This window comes from Danio rerio, chromosome 12 (genome assembly GCF_049306965.1).
Source record: "Danio rerio strain Tuebingen ecotype United States chromosome 12, GRCz12tu, whole genome shotgun sequence".
Taxonomy (NCBI): Eukaryota; Metazoa; Chordata; class Actinopteri; order Cypriniformes; family Danionidae; genus Danio; species Danio rerio.
The window spans coordinates 8,361,826-8,387,229 of record NC_133187.1 but is presented as its reverse complement, the minus strand read 5'-3'; the positions used below and the strand labels follow the sequence as shown (position 1 = coordinate 8,387,229).

At 35.3% G+C, this 25,404-nt stretch overlaps 1 protein-coding gene across 49 annotated transcripts in view; it reads left to right on the top strand.

Annotated features, from left to right (window-relative positions):
* Window positions 1–25,404, top strand: part of ank3b (ankyrin 3b) — a 211,155-nt gene that overhangs the window by 19,542 nt on the left and 166,209 nt on the right. For 26 of the 49 annotated variants that reach the window (XM_073918182.1, XM_073918178.1, XM_073918171.1 and 23 more), the window contains exon 1: window positions 10,361–10,646. The exons of the other annotated variants lie outside the window; for them this stretch is intronic. In XM_073918182.1, the coding sequence (XP_073774283.1) occupies window positions 10,620–10,646 (27 nt within the window). In that variant the 5' untranslated portion in view covers window positions 10,361–10,619. Of the gene's footprint in view, window positions 1–10,360; window positions 10,647–25,404 lie in introns of those variants that run through there. 49 annotated transcript variants of the gene reach the window in all.

The following is a 25,404-nucleotide window of genomic DNA, read 5'->3' as shown; positions in this document are numbered from 1 at the left end:
TCAGCTAAGTGTGAACTCTTGAAACTTAGAAAAGTCATATTATTACAGAACTCGTCAATTTATTACGTAACTCGTAATGCGTTACCCCCAACACGGTTTGTGTGTATTTCCGAACAATAGATTCATAGGTATCTAATATATCTAATGAAAAGATCTATTAATCATTGTTATTACAACCACATTGAGATATTCGGTTCTCTCTCGATTGTGTGGTAAACAGCGGTCGTTCTGTGTGTGTGTTGGTAGTGTTGTTTGGCTCTCTAGAGATCATCCAGAGCTTTACTGCAGATGTACACCGTGTGTTTAGAGCACATCTCACACACAATCATGTGGCGCACAGAAACAGAAGTTCACACACAGAGCAACAGAGGCAGCTGGACTGGCACACAGATGCTGGAATATAAGTACATTTAAAATTCCAGTCCAATTATAAATAATAAAATCATTGGATGTTTGTTTGTTTGCTTCCGTCCATTTGAATCTTATCTGTGTACTGTAACAAAGTTCCTGATGCTGAGCAAAATTCGCGATCATACTTTTGCAGTGATGTAACTCCATTTTAAAAGCAAATAAGGAAGAAGAAAAAAACACTTCCACCATCTTAATATATTGATCCAACTTAGGGCTGCTCGATTTTAGAAAAAATCCTAATCACGATTATTTTGGTCATAATTGTAATCACGATTATTCAAAACGAGTATCAGTTGAAGTCAAAATTATTAGCACTCCTGAGAATTAGTTTTTTTAAATAACTATTTCCCAAATTATGTTAAACAGAGCAAGGAATTTTAACAGTATTTCCTCCATTTTTTTCTTCTGGTGAAAGTCTAATTTGTTATATTTTAGCTAGAATAAAAGCAGGTTTAAATATTTTGAAACCCATTTTAAGGTCAATATTATTAGCCCCCTTAAGCAATATGTTTTTTGATTGTCTGCAGAAGAAACTGCTGTTATATAATGACTTACCTTATTACTCTAATTAAGCCTTTGAATTGCACTTTAATCAGAATGCTTGTATTTTGAAAAACATCTAGAAAAATTTTATGTCCTGTCATCATAGCAAAGATACAACAAATCAGTTACTAGACATGATGTATCAAAACTATTATGTTCAGAAATAAGTAAAAAAACTTCTTTCCATTAAACAGAAATTGGAGAAAAAGGGTTGCTAACATTAAGGAGGGCTAATAATTCTAATTTCAACTGTATATATACAGTTATTTTCCACCCTGCAAAGGAAAGAGAAATAAATACAACAGAATAAAAATATGAAACAAACTTTGATTTAAGCATCTTCACCCTAAGAAAAACACTTTAGCTACAAAAATCCTTCAGTCAGGAGCAGTAAGGGATGTTCTCGTCGTTTGATTAATGATAAAACAGGCGGCAGCATTTCGCACTGTCACTTTAATGGTTTCTCTTTCACGTGTCTTTTGATTCTCAACTCGTTTGTTTATTACGCAAATGAGGGTTAATATGAATAATTACTAATCACCACGTTTTGACACCTATTTGACCATTAAAGCGCTCACGTTAAGATTACTTTAGATGTTTATGCTCCTCTGCTCGTCTCAGTGTGCGAATGACACCGAATGCTGACCGCGTACTTATGCGTGTGCGCGTGTTGTACACACACATAAGCACGCGGTCTTTTGCCCTTTTGGTATATGATGCAATAATCATTTATCTCGATTAATGGTTTTTCATAATCGTTAGAAGCCGAAATCGGATTTTCGATTAATTGCACAGCCCTAATCCAACTTGATTGGATGGCAGATATTCCTTTATTTATTTTGAATTTTTTTGTTTTTCTACAAAGATTTATTGTAAATATGTGTGATTAGATTTTCAAAATACAGTATAAATCAGAATTGGAAGTGGATCAAAAAGTTTTTCGAAATTTACAAGACAAGAATGGATGTTTTTAAGTAGTTGTAGGACAAAAAAGTTTTGATCCACTTCAATTGTTGACTACTAGTTTTTATCATAGCCCTCAATTAAACCCAGTCTGACACCCCACTTCTAACAACTAAATAATTGGAACCAGTGGCATAAATTCAACAAGGTGCTGCAAACATTTCTCAGAAATGTTATAAAGAGATGGACATGGTCAACAACAATACTCAGGTAGGCTGTGGCAGTGACACGATGCTCATTTGGTACCAATGTGCCTGGAAAATATCCCCCACATCGTTACACCACCACCATCAGCCTGATCCATTAATTCAAGGCAGGATGGATCCATGCTTTCATGTTGTTGACGCCAAATTCTGACTCTTCCATCCGAATGTTACAGCAGAAATCCAGACTCATTAGACCAGGCAACGTTTCTCCAATCTTCTATTGTCCAATTTTGGTTAGCCTGTGTGAATTGTAGCCTCAGTTTCCTGTTCTTAGCTGACAGGAGTGGCACATGGTGTGGTCTTTTGCTGCTGTAGCTCATCTGTCTCAAGGTTTAACGTGTTCGAGATGTTCTTCTGCATACCTCGGTTGTAACGTGTGGTAGAGGTCTCAGTACAGCCGCGGGACCCGAACTTATCTCTTGTAGGGCGGGAATAATTTTCCAAACAAAGCGTGGGAGGGGTCGGTAACTGGTGTAATTTGATTGGGAGTGGGCGGTCTAACAATATTGCTCCCGACTCCCGAGCGAGTGAGCCTGCATTTGTATGTGTGTGAATGAGAGAGCGTGATGCTGTGTGTCGCTAGCTTGGTGCTGTCTATGTGTGTGTGTATGTGTGTGAGCGTGTGCTGTGTGTCGCTTGCTAGGTGCTGTATGTCTATGTATGTGTGTGTGTGTTTATACAGTGAGCTTGTTATAGAGTGTCTGGACTCTGTATCATGTAGCTGGGTGTTTTTTGGGTTTGCTCCTCTGTTTGTGAACACATCAATTGCTTTTCTATCAGCTGGAGCCAGTCTGGCCATTCTCCTCTGACCTCTAGCATCAACAAGGCATTTGTGCCAACAGAACTGCTGCTCACTGGAAAATTCTCTGTAAACCCTAGAGATGGTTGTGCGGCAAAATCCCAGTAGATCAGCAGTTTCTGAAATACTCGGAGCAACCCGTCTGATACTAGCAACCATGGCACGTTCAAAGTCACTTAAATCACCTTTCTTCCCCATTCTGATGCTCGGTTTGATCTGCAGCAGATCGCCATGTCTACACCCCTAAATACATTTAGTTGCTGCCATGTGATTGGCTGATTAGAAATTTGCTTTAACAAGCAGTTGGACAGGCGTACCTAATAAAGTGTCCGGTGAGTTTATATATTTCCGTATATAATCTATAGGCCCATTAAACATCCAAATACCTTTTAGGAGTGCTAAAATCAATGACGAAAAGTGCAAATGGATCTTGCTGTTAGCGGGATATCATTTGTTTTGTTTGTGTTTTAATTTCCCACTAGATCGATTTTCATTTGTGTTGTGAAGGTCACTGTGACCAAAATTGTTGAATGTTGGTGTTTGAGATGGTGAAATTGAAAGAAACAGAGTGTACTGGGATGACTGGTGGACAGCCTTTGTTTCTAAACACTGGCCGCTAATTGTCTAAATGCAAGAGGTGGATTTGTTGAGGTTTGGCCAGAAAGTGCTTCTTCAAAGAGGGCGAGAGATGAACATTAGCGGAAGCATATTAAATTGAAACACATAATCACATACGCAGTCAGTCTTTTAGGCTGAAGGGAAAATACTGCTGTTGAATAGGGTACAAATGTAGTAAAACAACTAATATCTATGACCATACTTCCCCAGTCGATCCAATCCATTAAGAATTGCATGTATTAATACCATTAAGGACTTGTATGAAAAAGGTTTTTTTTTGTCTGAAAAGTTTCATCTTCCCAAAACTCATCTTTTTCGCTTCTTTTAGATAAGACATTTTGTACAAAACCAGTTTACTCAGTTCCCTAATCTTCCTCCTGATTCAAAAATGCACACCATTCTTTCCTTTAACCCAGACAGAAAAGGGATAGTCTCTGTCATCTATCTGTCAATAAACTCCTTGAATTCTGATTCCCCTGAATTACCCAAGAATACATGGGAACAAGAGTTGGGGATCACCATCAGTGAAATAGAATGGGATTATATAGTCAATCTTGTACACAGTTCTTCTATATGTGCCCGACACAGTTTAATGCAGTGCAAGATTTTTCACAGAGCACACTACACTAATGCCAGATTAGCCAAAATATACCCAAATAGAAATAATACTTGTAATAGGTGTCAACAATCTCCAGCAAATCACACACACATGTTCTGGTCTTGTCTAAAATTGACAGTGTTTTGGTCTAAAATATTCAATACTTTTGAAAAAACTTTTAACATATCAGCCACTCCAAACCCTCTAACAGCACTATTCGGAATTCCTTTTGAGCCAAATTTGCCTTCAACAATACAGAACGTTGTGGCTTTTACTACATTATTGGCTAGGAGGCTTATTCTACTTAAATGGAAACAAACATCTCCACCTTCACATGACAGATGGATAAAATAAATTCTTTTGTGTTTAAAATTGGAAAAAAATAGGTTTTCATTAAAAGGGTCTTTAAAATCCTTTTACAAAACATGGAAACCCTTGTTGAATTATATTGACACTTTGATCTTGAAGCAGAAGAGGAATAAAGGTTTTTATTTTTTTGTTATTTTTTTAATGTTTTTATGTTTTTATTATTATTTATTTATTACTTTTGTAGCTAGTTTTTTGCTGTTGTTGTTTATATATTTATTATTTATTATTTTTTTACATTTACCGTGTCATTTTATTACTATATATTTTTTCTGATGGTCATTGGTTCTTAGTTGTGAAAAAGCAGAACAGTGTATTACTTATTTCTGTATGTATATGATATTGTATCTGCAAAAAATTTTAATAAATATAGTTGGCAAAAAAAAATATTTAAATATGCAAATGTAAAATTATGTGTTATAGGAAATACTTTGAAAAAACAAATTTATGGTTTTAACCCTCTGGGGTCTGAGGGTGTTTTGGGGCTCTGGAGAAGTTTGGACATGCACTGACATTTGTATTGTTTTCAGTATCTTAAAAACATATAAATGGCTAAAGTGTGCTAACACTGTAAACAGGACAAGTTGGGCTACAATAAAACCTAAGCAGAATGTTTGTATGTGTGTGTGTTTTTGAGAAAGAAACATTTATGCGTGGTTAGTGAAAAACAAAAAATTTAAAGTCATTGAAACAAGCCCATAAATAAAGTGCTAAAATTTTGACTTCAGCTGAACAATTTCTCGCCCTAAAAGGAAAAAGTAACATGCATTATATAGCAAAGCTTCAGTTAGGAGGTGTGTGTGTGTGTGTGTGTGTGTGTGTGTGTGTGTGTGTGTGTGTGTGTGTGTGTGTGTGTGTACGTGTGTGTGTGTGTGTGTACGTGTTTTTGTGACATATCAGGACACAAATCTGAATAATGACATGGGTATGACACAGGTATTACAAAAAGGAGGTGAAATGTGAGGACATTGGTGACGTCCTCATTTCTCAAAATGCTTATAAATCATACAGAATGAGTTTAATCAGAGAGTAAAGCTGCACAGTCACCTGTGATGATTGGGTTTAGGGGTAGGGTGGGGTGAGGGCAATATAATATACGGTTTGGACTGTACAAAATGAATGGAAACCTATGTAATGTCCCCACTTTTCACAAAAACAAACGTGTGTGTGTGTGTGAGAGAGATCAAGTCTTCTCATACATACCATTTTGAAGGATGTAAAGAATAACAATGGTCCTAACGTACTTCCAACCCAGTCTCATTCTGAAAACGTAGTCCCATGGACGTTTCTGGAAACTGCGAAATACATCCCGGGAGGTATGTATTTTTGCAGTTTTTGTTTTCACGAATTCGCGAGAGGCAGATGTGTGCGCTGTTTCGCATTTCAAATGTCTCTCGCGAGCGCCTTTTGCGCCCATGCTGTTCTCGTGTTAACCCACTAGAGGCCGCTATCGACCGACTGAATGACTGAATTATTGACTGGGCGACCAGCCAATCGACTGACCCACTCTCCTACTTCCCTAAACCCAACCAACTTTACCAATTGACCAGTCCGCCTGCCCGCTTACTTCCCTAAACCCAACCGACGATTTACAAAAGCCGTCCTGAAATAGAAAAGCCCTCGTCTGATTTTTACCACGTTTTCGGATTTTACCACATTCTCACCCTGTTGTTCACTCATTCATTTTATTTTTTGAATTCTGTTTTTGTCTTACCTGATTTCTGGAACTGCTCTTCCCTGGACTTGAACCCAGTCATCGTCGTGGTCAACTTCTCTCTGCGCCTTATGTCTGCTGATGTACACGACGAGCTAACTGGACAAACTGGTTGCGGTGAGAAAGCTCTCCACACGGAGATTAGCGGTCAGCCGGTAAGCGCCAAAAGGAACGGCATCATACCACCCCGTAGCTTTAGCGTAAAAAAATGAAAAGCAGCCATACATACCTCCGGCTACATAATTCGCGGTCTCCAGAAACGTCCACGGGACTAGAGCTGCGTCCCAAATGGCACACTATACACTTTGCACTCATGTACTTATGCACTTACACACTCAACAGCATAGTATATGTATGTAGTGTCCCAAATGGCACACTAATGTTTTTTTACTAAGCGGAAATTCAAACTGTTTCCCTGATGACGTTTGACGGTTGCCAAATCCGTGAAATAAACGACCGAATTATCAAATAATAGCTGCTGTGAGTATAACCGCATTCACCATCGGGAGGCGCTATAATCACTCTCGTAGGAGAATTTTGCTTTTACCATCCAAAATAAATAAAGTAATACAACATGTGCGCCCGATAGCTCCGCCTCTTCCGCTACGTGAGCAAACCTGCGGTTGTTGAGTGCGTGAAGTGTCCATCATTACACACTTAATTTTAGCGGCTGAATGAGTGCATCATTCGGGTAATTAAAGTGCACTTATTATTTTTTAGAGTTTTCAGTGTGAACACACTACTCACACTATTTATACTACAAAATGGCGTAGAATAGTGCATAAGTATGCGATTTGGGACGCAGCTTATGTTTTCAGAATGAGCCTGTGTTGCAACGTACTTCCTGTAGTAGATTTTTAATTTCCATAGCTTCTCCAGAATAGGTCCACATATTGAAAAGTAATGCCATGACAGCTGTTTGAACATAAAGATAAGCTTAAATTGCCTCTTGTTGCACTTACGAATTAGTTTGACAACAAGCAGGAAATGTTTATGGGCCAGTGACATCACCACATTGAAATGGTCTATAGTGTGTGCTTTTGTGAAGCGAGCTCCATCTCAGGACTCCCAGCTCCTCTGCAGTGAGGATTGGGTTGCTTGGCAACACTGCACTCCTGACGAGACGTATAGCCCCTCAGCTTGTGGCCCACTGTATATAATCTCATGTTTTTTGAGGTCAGTGTTCACATAAACATAAACATGAACATCTGCCTGTGAACGTGAGGGGATTGGAATTGATTTGATCATTTGATACTGGTGCAGTATCTGGTTCACGGAGTATCGAGCTGAACAGAATGGATCACTGGTTTTGTTTGTTTTTTTGTGCTCTTTTTTGATTATTTAGAGGGGATTTATAGTATTCAGTTGATAAAATGCTTACTCATGTTGATGACTGTACAGTATATACAGCTAATGTCTACTGCACATTGTGATTCTGATGCCCAATCAGAACATTGCTTTGTTTATGTAAAACTTCAGTCAGTCTGACATAGAAACACTGACTAAACCAATGGAGTGAGTTTGGAGTTGGTGTAGGATTTTCTAGTTATTTTACCAACGGCAGATGGCATATGTATTTATTCATATACATTAACTTGGGTATATATGAAATGTGTCATGTATGTATATGTATGTATGTATGTATGTATGTATGTATGTATGTATGTATGTTTGAGCAAATGACATTATATAGAAGTTTAGATTTGGATTGCACATATTTAAAATGGATTTGAAAAAGCACATATGAAACATTTTTTTAAGTATTTCAAAAATGTCCATCTACATTTTTTTTAGCCATTATAATTATAAATAGGCACACATATGTTATTATATATTATACATCATTAGCTATAATTTTATGTATTCATAAATGGCCATTTATGAAGACAGAGACACACAATTTATATACTGAAAATATTTGTAATTTTAAATTAAAGAACTTTTTTTTTAATTGCTAAAATAAAATGATAGTCCAGTAAAAAAAAAAAAAAAAATCAGACAGTGTTGTGTCTAAAATATTACTCAGTCAATATTAACTGTTGAACTGTTGGTATAATTAGTATCAATTATTATACAATATTATAGTACACGATAAAAATCTTGTGAATCTTTGTTTTGTTTCACTTCATTTTGTTTGTTTTGTAAAGTCAGTAGCGTAATATTAGCTTGAACATCATTCAAAAACGATTACAATATTAGTGTAGATTATACAAAACACTAACTAAAGTAGTGTTTTTATTTTGTAAAGTGATTAACGTAATATTCGCTCGCACATCATTAAAAAACTATTTCAATATTATTGTAGACGATAAAAATAAGACTCGAGTTTTGTTTTGTTTGACTTTACTTCGTTTTGTTCCACTTTGTTTCATTTCATTTTGCAAAGTCATTTATGCAATATTAGCTTGCACATCAATTAAAAATTATTACAATATTATTGTAGATTATAAAAATCTAAAAACTAAAGTTTTTTGTTTTGTTTCGTTAAGCGAGTAGCGTAATATTCGCTCGCACATCATTAAAAAACTATTTCAATATTATTGTAGACGATAAAAATAAGACTTCTTTTTCTTCATTTCATTTTTTTACTTCATTTAGCAAATTCAGCAACATAATAATAACTTGCGCTATTAAAAGTGATCACAATATTATTGTAAACCTTAAAATTCCAGAGAATAGAGGTTTGTTTTGTTTTGTTTCACTTCATTTCATTTGTTTTGTTTTGTAAAGTGAGATATGTAATATTAGCTCGCACATCATAAAAAACGATTACAATATTATTGTAGACGATAAAAATCTAAAGACTAGAGTTTTGTTTTGTTTCACTTTATTTTATTTCGTTTTGTAAAGTCGGTAACAATATTAGCTTGAACATCATTCAAAAACAATTACCATATTAGTGTAGAAGATAAAAATCCAAAGACTGGAGTTTTGTGTTTTGTTTTGTTTTGTTTTGTTTTGTTTTGTTTTGTTTTGTTTTGTTTTGTTTTGTTTTGCTTTGTTTTGTGTTTTGTTTTGTTTTGTTTTGTTTTGTTTTGTGTTTTGTTTTGTTTTGTTTTGTTTTGTTTTGTTTTGTTTTGTTTTGTTTTGTTTTGTTTTGTTTTGTTTTGTTTTGTTTTGTTTTGTTTTGTTTTGTTTTGTTGTGATTTGTTGTGTTGTGTTTTTTTTTTGTGTTTTTTTTTTGTGTTTTGTTTTGTTTTGTTTTGTTTTGCAAAGTGAGTAACATAATAATAGCTTCAACATCATTAAAAAAACAATTACAATATTATTGTAGATGCTAAAACCTTGGGTCTCTGCAGTGACTCGACATTTTCAAAGTTACACCAGAAAGAAAACAACACAAACATGTCTAACAACAGGATGCAACTCTATCTGAGATAGAATTGCTCAATCAAATTTTAAGGCAGGTCCATATTTTTAGGCATGGTCAATTCCGATCATTGGTGCACAAGTTACATTATCTGACAGTAAAATATAATTCCTCTTTCCAACTGAACTACGAATAGATGAGGCTAATTCAAATTTCCAGTGAGTTACAGTCAGTGCCATTGATTTAATTAATGGGATGGGCAACTGGAAGGGCATGAGGGTAGGAATGTGTGTGTGTGTGTGTGTGCGCAGGTTGGCTGGTGCTAGTGGTGTAATGTTGCTGATGCGGGCAGAGACTGCTGCAACCTCCCAGAGCAACACGAGCAGGAGAGAGAGAGAGGGGGAGAGAGAGAGATAAAAGACAGGGGCAAACTAGTCCAGTTTAGTCCAGAGGTGCTGATTGGCAGAGCCCGGATCAGGGCAACACTGCAAACGCTCATAATACCTGGGGAAATGCCCCCAAATCCCCCTTAAGCTAGGCTGCTGTATACCAGCATGGCTGACTGGCTCCTAACAGTAGCGACGGGTTGAGTTGTGCTGAATCTGGCCGCCTGCGTCGGGGTTATTTGTGCAGCGGACGGGACGGGGAGGGGGTGCGTAAAAAAGAGCTGATAAGCAGGATGACAATAAGACTCGCGCAGGACAGATTCCAGTTGGGGAGGCCTGCCGCACGGAGGGGCCCGCTGCTATTTCGGTCCCAGCAGATCATGATTACACTCAGCCAGGAGAGAGACCACTAGTGCCTACAAATATGGTAAGTGCCATCCCATCCCGAGCAAGTATGCGGAGCTGGTTGGGGGCAGAGGGTGACAGCTGGGAATGACTAGCGGTGCTAATGTCCCGCATCCGTATTGATGATAAAGCGCGCAGAGTAATGCTTCTGGATTTTTCGCGTAGTCGGAATATTTAATTTTTAATTTAATATTTATATAAGTTGTCATGTGCGTTGAGCTTTAATGCACCTCTGAAGTGGCCGGATCTGAAACTCATTGATTGCTGGGATCATTCGGGACTGCGGGGACGAAAGTTGTAATGGAGAATGGAATAGAGGTGGAATCAGTAAGTTTGCACTGCATTGAGCTCGGTTGGGGATGTTTAGAGGTTAGTTTAGATGAAGAAGCAGATCGGTGTGGTGTTTACAAGGTTGAAGTGTAGTGGTGCATTGCTCGAAAGGGCTCCGGTTTCAACTGACTGTGGGACAGGAAGGTGGCGGGGTACATTTCACATGCAGGCTTTTCATTCAGATAGATGTAAATCTCTAATCGTGAGCTCTACTGTTGAGTTCACACAGTTCAGTGGGTGATTTTTTTGTATGTGGTTTAATATGTGAATTGAATTGTGTATTAGGGAGGTGAAGTTGAAACGCTATGGTATTTTGTGGGCTGACTTACATGGTTCACTGTAATAGTGTGTTCATGCAGCACTTGTAGTTTAAGAAGAACATGGTAGATTTGGTGCAGATGTACTCACTTTGCATTTTTTAAATCCAAACTTAATTATTCACAACAAACACAGACTTTTATAGCGTACGTTTTTTCTACAGAACTTACCAAACATAAAAAACAACACTGCTGTGTGCTGTGTTAAACACACTTGTTGTATGTAATACTCTACGTGGGTATTTTTATTAGCTGGGAACTTGCGAATGGAATATAAAATGTGTCAAAACAGAGCAATTTTTCTCTTATGCACGCAAGCAAAGATCTGAAAGAAGAGATTTTTCCAACAACTTTTGTTGTTTTAATGATTTCGCCTTCCGGTATCATGTTCTTGGTTTGTTTACATGTGTCTAGGTTTTTTTTTAGCATTCATATTACAGACAATCCACACTAGATTTTGTATGGACGTGGCAAATTTTCAACACAGACCCATTGGAAATACACGCTTATGAAATATGAAATTTCAGATTTGTAAAAATGTTAGAGCGCCCTCTAGAGTATCTGTCATCTGAAATATGTAACAAAATGTTCCAGGAGCAACATTTTTACGTTTCTCAAAAATGTAGGCTGAGGCACGTATTTCCATAGAGTTTCCATAGTATTTCCATAGTTTTTTAGGGTTCACATTTCGGTTTAGTCAGATCAAACTTTTTAGAGAAGTGAAACTGTACTTAATGCATTTTTTAGGGTGCTTTCACGCCTGTAGGTTGATTGTTTTGTTCAAAAACAAGTAATAAAAATTGTTAGATTGTTGCTCTTTGTTCTTGGTGCTGTTCGCTTTCACACAGCAAAGTTTCTAAACAGACCAAAATAGCTAAAACAAGTCACATGTGAGTAAACTGTCATCACATTGGAGATGCATTCAGTAATTCATTCACTCTTTTTCTTTTCGGCTTAGTCGCTTTATTAATCTGGGGTAACCACAGCGAAATGAATGATTGGTCAGAGTTTCATGGTTTATTTTGCTGAGTCCCGATCAGATTTTAATTTATGGCAATGAGACACTATAAGTAAAAGCTGTGCTTTATTTTTGAATGGTGACACCCACTGATATCGTCATCAAGTATAAATCAGAGGTAAGACTTTCTCAGGCATAGCCATTGGCTAGAATTCTGCATTATTTATGCAATATACAATATAGAGAGAAATAACAGAAACCAACCTGCTGCTGTTCGGTCAGTTTTCCTTACGAATAAACAGCTCTTGTTAATAGTTTAGCACGTTTCACTTTTTCACTTTCAGCACATCTCGCCGTACTCATAATTTTTTCTTCATATAGCCATATATATGCCTATTATTATATATCCATAATACACTGTGATATAGCTTGGTTCAGATTGTATTGCTTTCTCACTACAATCGAGCTGAGACCACCTCCTTCAGGCGATCTTGGACTAATTGTTTTGGCACGGATCCGAGCGCGATTGCTGGATTCACATGTGCCAAACGAACTGCGCTAACTGTGGTATCACGTCAGATTACGAAACAAAAGTCTAGGTGTGGAAACACCCTTAGACACAGCTATTTTAGATTTGACACAATACAACACTATACAGTTAAAGTCAGTATTATAAGCTCCCCTGTTTATTTTTTTGCCTAATTTCTGTTTAACGGAGAGAAGATTTCTACATTTCGAAACATAATAGTTTTAGTAACTCATTTAATAACTGATTTATTTTATCTTTGCCATGTTGACAGTAAATAATATTTGACTAGATATTTTTCAAAACTTCTATGCAGCTTAAAGTGACATTTAAAAGCTTAACTAGGTTAATTAGGGTAACTAAGCAGGATATGGCAATTAGGCAAGTTATTGTATAAAAATATAGCTCAAAGGAGCTAATAAATTGTCCTTTAAATGGTGTTTAACTGTTTATATATATATATATATATATATATATATATATATATATATATATATATATATATATATATACACACACACACACATACATACATACATACATATATACACACACACACACACACACACACACACACACACACACACACACACACACACACACACACACACGAGTATAACTTTGGTTTAAAAAGTGGGGGAGGCAAAAAATTTGGTTGAAAATGATTTCCTACATATATTTAGGGACTATGCTGATACAAAACCCAGAGAACAATAGGCTGATTCAACACATTTAATGTCAAACTAACCTAAAAATAAAAAAAAAGAAAATGAAAGAAAAAGGCATAGCAAAATTAAATTGTATGAAAATTAAATAAAAATGGTAATAATTATTTATTAATTGCAAATTAAGAAATGAAATATTCACATTTCTGCTGCATGTTTTCTGCACAACACAAAGACCTAAACATTAGACGAACATCAACATGTGTAATATACAATATACTGAATCAACCAGCATACATCTTTTTTTGTTGACATTAAAATCATCTTCTGTTGCTTGGAGATTTATCACTGACTGAAACGACTGTTTCAACTGCAATGCCAGCACATTAGAACTTTCACCGAGTTATTTTGAGAGATTGCATGCAAAGTTAATAGATATTTATTTTGTTGATTTATATATATATATATATATATATATATATATATATATATATATATATATATATATATATATATATATATATATATATAAACTTTTCTGACAAGACAAAGTTAGTTTTGGTAGTAAAATATCATGTCGTTCAACTCCATAATCCAGCAATGGTTTATCAGAACTAACTGCTTTTTACCTTAAAAATGCGTTTAAAATCTCCATCAGATTAATATGATTCATTGCGTATCATTTCATTGACGCTTATTTATGATATTGTCAGATTGTCAGTCCAATATACACTGAATCACTTTAAATGTTTGTCTCGTCTCTGTGGCTTTAGTCTTAGTACAGTTGTTTTCTGTGTTGTTGTGCTGCAGCTGTCAGTGTGAACTAACTTTAACTGTTAGCTGCCACCGTTTGGCATGCCGGATGATTTCCTCAAAGCATTTACAGTACAGGACAATATTACATAATATCATGTCTTATTAACAGCTGTAAGACGTGTCCAATTCACCTCTACCATTGTAATAAGGGGAACTCTGATTTTATATTCTTATGGTCTCTGGCTCAGTCACTGGTTCAATTATCCACTGGTTCAACTATGAAAGCATGCTATGTTTGGATTGCAATAAAACTACTGGGATGCATTGCAACACTCTTGGGGGTAGTTTGACCTTCAGCCTTCATGTCCCAGTCAAAAAATGGCTTTTAAAAAGGGGTCTAAATTAAAGTATTCAATTTTTAATCAATTCCCAGTGGGTAAAAGCATTTGTGTCCTACATTTTTTGTCCTCTCTCATTGAATTTCCGTTCACTCTGAATTTGACATATTTTAATGTTATTCAAAACTGCCCATCCAGTACAATATGTTGCTGTCTGAAATTATGAACAAGTACATAACTTGTGACTTTTTCAAATCATTTTATCTTTTCTTTGGTATTCAGTGATCGTTTTAAATGTGTGTTCAGCACATACTCTTTGTTCAAAAAGATGGAGGTCAAATCAGAAATAATGAAATGTTAATATTTAAAATAACTATTTTATATTTTCATGTTTTCAGATATCACCAAATGTTTATTACTTGGTAAATTATGGAATTTTATAGGAAGAAAAAAAAACATTTTGATGATACAATGATAGAATTGTAAAAGAATTCTGACACTTCTACTGTTTAAATTGAGTTGTTTAAATAAATAGAGCCTGATATGCATTAGAGACTTAAAAATAATTATATAATAAAATAATAATAATAATAATAATAATAATAATAATAATAAGAAGAAGAAGATCTTCAAAATCTTATCAGTAATGTTATAAAATGTTACCAAAATCTTTCACATAAATTCCTATATTTTTTCTACTGCTAAATAGTTATTTCGTATTATTATTATTATTATTATTATTATTATTATTATTATTATTATTATTATTATTATTATTATTATTATTATTTAATAAATATATAAATTATATAATGCAATTATTTTATTATCATATTATTATTATTATTATTATTATTATTATTATTATTATTATTATTATTATTATTTATTATTATGTTAAAGTATATTTCTATTTCTATTATTCTTTTTAAATATATACAATATATTATTATTAATAATAATAATAATAATAATAATAATAATAATAACAATAATAATAATAATAATAATAATAATAATAACATTATTATTATTATTATTATTATTATTATTATTATTATTATTATTAGTTTGACCGGGCTAAAAAAACTAAAACAATTAACCTAGCCTCCCTAATTAACCTAATTTAAGCCTTTAAATTCTACTTTATGCAGAATACTAGTATGAAAGTATTAATCGTACTAATAAAAGATAGCTATAGCAAAATGTTATGTACTGTCATCATGGAAAAGTCAAAAGAAATAAATGAAACAATAATTTAATATCATCCACAGCATTACTGTGCACAAAATTGATAACTCTTTAATCGATATAAAATAGTCCATGTTTTTAACACATTGGATACATTTTATTTACATACAAATCAACATAAATATGTGCTTATTTTGGTCTTGCTTTACAATAAGGTTTCATTAGTTCATGTTAGTTCATATGTTTACTAACATGAACTAATTATGAACAATACCTGCATTTGTTGTTCATAGATCAACATTCACTAATGCCTTACTAACATCCAAATGCATGCTTGTTAAAACGAGTTGATGCACTGTGAGTTAATATGAGCTATCAACTGCATTTTCATTAACTAACATGATCAAATACTGTAATAAATATATTGTTCAGTGTTTGTTCATGGTGTTAAATGCATTGATTAACACTGTAAAAATGTAACGACAAAAAGTCAAGACAACATTTTTTTATGTAGCTTTATCGTAATTTAATATGTTAATCAGGTTTCAACCACGTTTTTAAAGTTATTTAGCTTAATATTTTTTGTCAGTTTGGTTGATGCAAGTTGAGATGGCTAAAATAGTTTATTTGATTTGATTAAAAAATTAATACTGCAATATTTTTTTACAGTGTATTACAACCTTGTTGGAAAGTGTTTACTATATTTAACCCAATACATCCCAGAGCATAAAATGGTTTGATTTTGCTTACGCAAGTGAATCAGATACCTGCACCTTTATTTACATACACAGTTGAAGTCAGAATTATTCACCTTCCGTTTTTTTTCTTTTTCAAATATATCCTGAATAATATTTAATAGATTAAGGAATTTTTTTTACAGTATTTCCTATTATATTTTTCTTCTTCTGGAGAAAGTCTTATTTGTATAATTTCAGCTAAGATAAAAGCAGTTTTTAATTTTTAAAAAGCCATTTTAAGGTCAATATTATTAGCCCTCATACACAATATTATTTTTCAATTGTCTACAAAACAAACCATCGTTATACTAAGAATTTCCTAAATACTCTAACTTGCCTAACTACCCTAATTAACCTAGTTAAGCCTTTAAATGTCATTTTAAGCTGTATAGAAGTGTCTTGAAAAATATTTAGTTACTGTCATCCTGCAGATAAAATAAATCAGTTATTAGAAATGAGTTATTAAAACTATTATGTTTAGAAATGTGTTGAACAAAATCTTCTCTACATCAGAGGGTCATGACACCCCCAGCTTTCAGTTCAGGTCTACCTCAGAATTTTTTCAAAAGATGCATGATAATGGGCGTGGAGCTCCGCGAGCAGAGGCGGGAGTGGGCGTGGCCAGCAGGAGAGAAGGAGGAGAATGAACAACTGTTGTCAGTCGGCTCACAAAATGAGACACAAACCGTGAGGAGACATGATTTTATAGTTTATAAAGTTAAAATGCAAAGAAATAAACAGTAATTTAATGCCCTGCTACATTTGTTATTCGTAATTTCATAAACACACAACCACAATTTATGTCATTATAAAGATAATCCTCTTCATATAAACACTATAAATGAGGACTTCTCCCTCAATCCCCGGGTCTGAATGCAGACTCAGTGCAGCAGGTCTCTTGCTCTATTTTAACCATTAGCCCTATTGGTAATCTAGAGGATTTAGGCAAACACAGCAGCATGGCGATGTGTCTAAATGTGAACAAACTCCTGATGAAATACAGCTTCCGCCATTCTCCAATTCTCGTACTGCTCTCCCGACAAAAATACTTGCTGCACACAAACAGCTTTGCTATATCGGCCCTGACAGCATCGCAGGGAGAAACATGCAACAATGCCGCTAAATACTTTGTGCCATGGGTCTGTGTCTCAAAGCTTGGCACTGGCAGGTCTGCCGTGCCTTCGGAAAGCATGTGCAGTCATGAATAATTAAAAAACTGGCTCTTCTCATAGGACAATAAAACTCAGCTATGAATAATAATGAGAAACCAACGCGTCATCTTTGCACTTGGTGTTTTGCGCTACCTCGTCGATTTTGATCCCGCCCCAGAAATCATTTTAAACCCGGAAGATGAAATTAACTGACAAAAGCTCAAATTATCCAGTTTTCCCCACAATTAAAGCTGACAGGTGCTAACATTGTCTTAACAGATGCTCAACACACACAAATCTAGTAAAATCTCCAAAAAAAAAAGTACTTTAGGGTTTCGTGAACCTTTAAACAGAAATTAGGGAAAAAATATACAGGGGGGCTAATAATTCAGGGGGGCTAATAATTCTTCAACTGTATATTTATTTACCTTTATTTTTACATTTATTTTCATGTTCCATGTTCAGTTTTAAGCCACTGAGTCTTTCTCATAACGCTTGACACGAGACGCCGTTTCATTCTGTAGTCCTGCTGTATCTGCACTCCACACTGAAGAGCGTCAAGAATGAGGACACACACATCACATCACACACTCGCTTATCTGTGTGTGTGTGTGTGCACTGCCAATTGACAGCTTTTTTCGATGGCTTAAAACACTGCTCTTTTTCCGCTCCCTGCAGGCAAATCCCATTATAAACACAAACGACCACATGTGTGTGTAAAACAATGAGTGAATGTGCTCATCTGAATCTGTACACTTAAAAAGAGAACGTTCCTGATAACTGCAGAATGCAATCATTTACAATCATGTATGAAAAGGTTGAAGAAGGCAGCTAATGTAAGCTTATTGAGCTTTCTTTTGTTTTGAACTGGTTAAATTCCTTCGTGATTTTAAATGGATAAGGATAAGTCAATATTTTTGTTGATTATGTGTGATGAAATGTATTTTGTTTGAATAATTGTTTGATATTTTGTTCGGAAGTAATACTGTACATCAAATCAATTCAGTTTTAAAGAACATAATAATAAAAATGATGATGATGATAATAATTATAATAACGATAATAATGATATAAGCACAATAATAATAATAATGATAATAATAAAAATAAAAATTATATAATAATGATGATAATAATAACAACAATGGTAATATTACCAATAATAATGACATAATAACAATAAAAATGATACAAATAATAATAATAATAATAATAATAATAATAATAAAATAATAATAACAATAATAATGATATAAATATAATAATAATAATAAAAATAATAATAATAATAATTATTATTATTACTATTATTTTATCATTATTATTATTATTATTATTATTATTGTTATATCATTATTATTGTTATTATTATTAACATTATTATATTATTATTATTGTTATTATTATTATCATCATCATCGTCATTATTAATATTATAGCATTATTATTGTTATTAGTATCGTTATTATTATTATTATTATTTATTTTTTATTATCATTATTATTGTTATTATTATTATTATCATTATTATTATCATTGTTATTATAATCATTATTATTATTACTATTATTATCATGTAATGTAAGATGATACAGAAAACGTGTCTAATTCCACGTTCTTTTCACAGACAGTAAACAAAAGATGCAACTAGATCAATAAATATAGAAGCCCTAAGATTACAATGATATTCATTTTAAATGCCATAAAATTCTGAAATGATCGTACATTATAAGATTTTTTATTATTGATCATACATCATACAGAAGTTGAAATTATCGTACAAATACGATAATTATTGTACGTCTATTAACACTGGTGTTTGTGTGTGTGTGAAGAGCATGTGTGTAAGCGGTGCATGACTGGATCTTGTTGTCCATGAAATGGCAATCTGCAGCCGCTAGATCGCTGGTGATCACACTGTCGCCACTAAAAAAACAAAAGAATTGGCTTATTGGAAATTAGTTTCTAAAACCACTAAGTGATGTTTATTTAGAAGCTAATTTAAGTAATATCTATTTGATCAATTAATATTTATTTATTAGATTTAATTAATCTAATAAACTAAACTAATTAAAGAGGATCACGTGCTTATGACTGCTTGTGGCCGGCCCCGCATTATTCAGTTTATGATTCACCAATCAGACGATTCCTAAGCCACTATAAATACCCCAAGTTCCAAATGACAGCCATCTTCGCTTTGAAGAATCCCCCCTTCCACACCTACTCCTCCTCCTTTCCTAGACGGGTGGCACGGTGGCCCAGTGGTTAGCACTGTTGCCTCACAGCAAGAACGTCCCTGGTTGTAGTCCTTACCAAGCCAGCCGACGTTTCTGTGCGGAGTTTACGCGTTCCCCACCATCCAAAAACATGCAACTTCAGTTAATTGACTAATCCAAATCGGCACCATAGACATGCTCCTAGTAAGTAGTTATCTCTAAACAGCAATCACTATCTGTTCATTAGCCAGTACAGCAAGGAGTTCTCAAGATCTACCTGAGCTCAAACTCCCCTCTCGCCTTGTAAACGGGAGGGAGCCCCAGGCTCGAGAATCTTATGAGCTCAGGGCTCTCTCCCAGGACAGTATGCCGAACAAGCTTTATTATCTATTATCAGATAAGTGTGAAACTCTTGAAAATCATGTTTTAAAATGTGTTGAAAAAAAATTATTCTGTTTAAACAGCTCTTGGGGAAATGTTTTAATATGAATTAAATTTTCACAGGAGGGTTATCATTTTGTCTTCAACTGTATATATGTATGATAAACATGGTTGTGCCCTTGTAAAAACGTACTGTAGCAGCATGGCAAGCAAATCTACTGACGGTGGCTGACGGTGAAGGTCATTGCTCAGATTCCCATGTCTGATAATGAAGCTGACATTTGTAATGACAGAAACACAAATAAACAGTAACTCTGCGGATAAACGGGCTGCGGTTATGTAAAAACAGAGCTGGAGAAGGAATATAGCAGGGAAATGTCAGGGAGCTTGAAGCAGTGCAGGGATTTCTTCAAACAGGAAGTGATCAGAGGAGCAGTAATGGATGATTTCGCCCTGTCAGGCTTCACCTGACTTAGCAAACCTGACGTAGCAAAGTCTTTTCCATCCTTCTCATCGTTTGTTTTTTTTTTCATCCATTTGGTTTTGCTGGTGCATTTGCTGATTCGTCAGATGTATCAATGTGCTTTTCACTCCAGTAAACTACATTTTCTTTTTTAATCATTTGCATATTATAATTCAAAGTGACTTGTATTTTATTTTTGTATAAATATCAGAAGCATATCAGTAGCTTATGATGTTTAAAGTTCTTTTTTTAAAATGTTTTTAGTCAGACTTATACTATAACCTTTATAATCATGAAGCGGCTATGTTATGAATATGAAGGAGATTTTATGCATGCTTACACTGCATCTGGAAAGTATTCATAGCGCTTCACTTTTTCCACATTTTTTAATGTCCCAGCCTTTTTCCAAAATGGATTAAATTAATTTTTTTTCCTCAAAACTCTACACACAATACCCCATAATGACAACAAGAAAAAAAGATTTATTTAAACTGTCGTAAATTTATTACAAATAAATCACATGTACATCAGTATTCACAGCCTTTGCTCAATACTTTGTTGATGCACCTTTGGCAGCAATCACAAGCCTTAAGTCTTTTTGAATATGATGCCACAAGCTTGGCACACCTGTCTTTGGGAATTTTTGCCTATTCCTCTTTGCAGTACCTCTCAAGCGTTATCAGGTTGGATGGGAAGTGACGGTGTACAGCCATTTTCAGATCTCTCCAGGGTTGTTCAATAGGATTTAGGTCTGGGCTCTGGCTGGGCCCCTCAAGGACATTCAACGAGTTGTGAAGCCACTCCATTGACAATTTGCCGGTATGCTTTGGGTCATTGTCCTGCTGGAAGATGAACCGTCGCCCCAGTCTGAGGTCAAGAGCACTCTGAAGCAAGTTTTGTTGCATTCAACTTTCCCTCTATCTTAACTAGTCTTCCAGCTCTGCCACCAACATGGTTCACTGTAGGGATGGTATTAGCCTGGTGATGAGCGTTGCCAGGTTTTCTACAAATGTAACGCCTGGCATTCACTCCAAAGAGTTCAATTTTAGTCTCATCTGACCAGAGAATTTTTTTCTTATGGTCTGAGAGTCCTTCTGATGCCTATTGGCAAATTCCAGGCAGGGAGTGGCTTCCGTCTGGCCACACTACCATACAGGCCTGATTGGTGGATTGCTGCACAGATGGTTGTTGTCCTTCTGTAAATTTCTCCTCTCTCCACAGAAGAACGCTGGAGCTCAGACAGAGTGACCATCGGGTTATTGATTACCTCCCTGCCTAATAACCTTCTCCCCTGATCACTCAGCTTAGATGGCCAGCCAGCTCTATGAAGCGTCCTGGTGGTTCCAAACATCTTTCTCTTACAAATGATGGAGGCCACTGTGCTCATTGGATATTTCAGAGCAGCAAAAATGTTTCTGTAATCTTCCCCAGCCTTGTGCCTCGAGACAATCCTCTCTCGGAGGTCTACAGACAATTCCTTTGTCTTCATGCTTGGTTTGTGCTTTGACATGCACTGTCAACCCTGGGACCTTATATAGATAGGTGTATGCCTTTTCCAATCATGTCCAATCAACTGAATTGACCACAGGTGAACTCCAATTAAGCTGCTGAAACATCTCAAGAATGATCAGTGGTAACTAGGGATGTAACGGTATCAGAATTTCACGGTACGGTAATACCTCGGTATGAATGTCACGGTACGGTATTTATTGAATCATTTACAGGAAAAAACAAAACTTATGAAAATACTCCAAAAAAGTGCCAAAAGTGTCAATGACATACAAATTAGCCATCTATCTGTAAGCTTTGAAACAGGATCATCACATTCAACATTTAATCACTCACTCACTCACTTAGATAGAGATGGGTTTTAAGGAAAATTATCATATAAATATAATCTGGTAAAAGCTGGTATCTCTGGGTATTTACAATGTCCCCTGCAACAGAAAAAAACCCTCTCCTTTGGGACTGAGGTTTCTCGGACAGAGAGATATGACTTGGCCCAGGTTGACAGCAGTGGGCAACATTGTGGATTGTCTTTCCACCACTTGAGGGGACAAGCCATAAGTAAGATAGAGGTCTCTTTGTGGTACAAGTCAATGTCTGCATCAATCTGAACAGTGTGCTGTGTTTCTGCAGTCCCCATGACTGTTATTAGTCGTATTCCCCAACTTGCAGGCACGTGCACACATAGGGCTCAACCTGTGCAGTGCACATGTCCTTTTTAGTCTTGGATAGAAAGTGTCCTTCCAAAATGATCAAAAGTGCCCCCACGACGCGACACAACCTCCCTCGCCCTTCAGTAGGCGCGCGACAACACCGCTCTTGAGTGTGCGCGCTCAACCCCCCCCTCCTCGCTTTACATTACGTGCGCGACAACACCGCTATTCAGTACGCGCGCGACAACACAGCTGATCAGAACGCGCGCGACAACACAGCTGATCAGAACGCGCGACAACACCGCTATTCAGTACGCGCGCGGCGACAACACCCGCTTAGGTACGATCATTTACAGCTCTTTTTTATCCCCGCTTCTTGCAGCACACTCTATTTCCGCATTACTGGATCTGTAGCGACAATAGACCGCAAGGCATGATGGCCAAGCCTGGGCTGATGGGAATTGTAGTTTCCGGTACCTCCCGTTCGCTTCATTCGCCTGAGCTAATTTTCTCAGAAGACCTATAGTTTTACCGAGTCATGCGACCACGGTAATATCGGAAAAAATTAATATTGCGGTATGACGGTATTTACAATACCGTTACATCCCTAGTGGTAACAGAATGTACCTGAGCTCAATTTAGAGCTTCACGGCAAAGGCTGTGAATACTCATTTACATGTGATTTTTGTACATGTAAATTTGCAACAATTTCTAAAAATATATTTTTTTACATTGTATTGTGTGTAGAATGTTGAGGAAATAAATGAATTTAATCCATTTTGGAATAAGGCTGGAACATAAAAAAATATGAAAAAAGTGAAGCGCTGTGAATACTTTCCAGATGCACTGTACAAACACAGGAAACATTTGTCAATCACAAAATATGGAAATAACAGATCATTTTTTACAGTGTCACATGTTAAAGGTGTACATTTAATAACAAATAGCATAAAATACCAAATATTTTGGCAGATATTCTTTTAAAAAATGCTAAGTTAAAGTATTTGTTTAACATTAGCTTTTAAAATACAGAAACTGGCAATATTAAAGTGGTTTAAAACATCTCTTCTTTAAATTCTATTGGTCTAAGCTATTTAAATAAAGTGATGAATAAATGAATGTGGCCTGGAAGATTATTATTTTTTTCTTCACTTTAATACATAAGTAATGCCAGGTAGTCCTCCTCGTGCATGCTCTATTTTTCTGTTTTATAGGTCTGTATATTTCTAAAAAAAAAAGAGAAGATAATAATAATAATAAAATGAATTAAATAAAACAACTCCGGTCCAATAACTCAACAGGGAGTCGAGTGTAATGTGACATAAATAAAAATGCAATAACTGTAGATCAAAGAGCAAGGTGTGGTTCTGTGCCAAGCGTTCAGTGTCCTGACACACACATACACACTCTGAAAGAGAGAGAGAGATGGACAGACAGAGGGTGTGTCTGCTGCTGCTGCTGCAGTGCTGTAGTCTAGACACACCCTACACACACATGAACACACACACACACACACACACACATGCCGCCAACATCCCAATCCATACACTCTCTCTCTCTCTCTCTCTCTCTCTCTCTCTCTCTCTCCCACAGCCGACAACACATCAAATACTAGAGCTGCTAAAACTGGGGATCGTTTTTCAAAAGCTTCACTCTATGTTCATGTTACAGATCGATATACATTGACTCTTTTATATACCGTTTAAACATAATACAGATTTTGCTAAAAAAGCGAATGATACACAACAGTGTTATTTTATTTTATTCCACTGATATACTCGAGTTTTATTAATATTTCATTTGTTTTATATACTTTTTTGCTTTTGGTTTTGCATCTTTACCATACCTGTCAACATTGGGATGGGAAAGCATTTGCTTGGTTTTCTGTTTATCCTAGTTTAAGACCAAACTTGTTAAGTTTGAAGTAAAACACACTAAGTCGGACAAATTATTATGTGTGTTAGTCTGTTTAAATCCTTGCCAGGTATGGTCTTTGAACCATTTTTATATGTTCATTCATTCATTCATTCATTCATTCATTCATTCATTTTTTTTTCGGCTTTCGGCTATTAATGCTATTTTGTTGTATTCTACCAACAAGAATGTCAAATATTAATTTTCTTGTTGGGGGAAAAATTACAAACCACAAAATTTCAACTAGATATTATTATTATTTTTTAAATTTTAATATTTTTTGCTTAATTTTTTGCACTTTTTAACATTTTTATTTAAAATTGTTCCCTAACATATGCTGTACTGATGCAGCAACGACACTTCGGCTTTTATATAAATCATCGGAGGCTGTGCTAATAATCCATTCAAACAATCTACAAATGTTTGATGTGTAAGTTTTTCAATCTGATTCATCATTAATCACTTTATACTCCTTCAGTCTTTCACTTCCTCCGGCAATATCAGTGTCTGGCTTGTGTCTTCATTCTATAGCATGTAGAAAAATCATTGTGTGTGTGTAATGCAGACTCAACCTCTGCAGTGTGTGGGAGTTTCCTTTGAACATCTCTCTCTCTCTCTCTCTCCTCTCTCTCTCTCTCCCTCTCTCTCTCTCTCTCTCTCTCTCTCTCTCTCATCACACATGCAGCCTGTTCTGGAAAGGCCTCAACAAAACCTGCATCAATCCTCTTTCCTCATTAGAAAGTGGGACAGTGCAATATACAATATATTCAATAATACTGATGTATTACTAATAATATTACAGGCAATATAAAACAGCAACATTGTGAGCATTGCAATAATTTTAATAATATTAAGTTTTTGGTTTCCTTGCCTTTTGGGAGTGTATCCTTACATTATAGTGTAGCAATGCTTGTAACAAGGGAGTCCGAGTACAGTGGAGGTGAGGGTGCAAATGCAGTTTATTTACAACATATTATTGATAT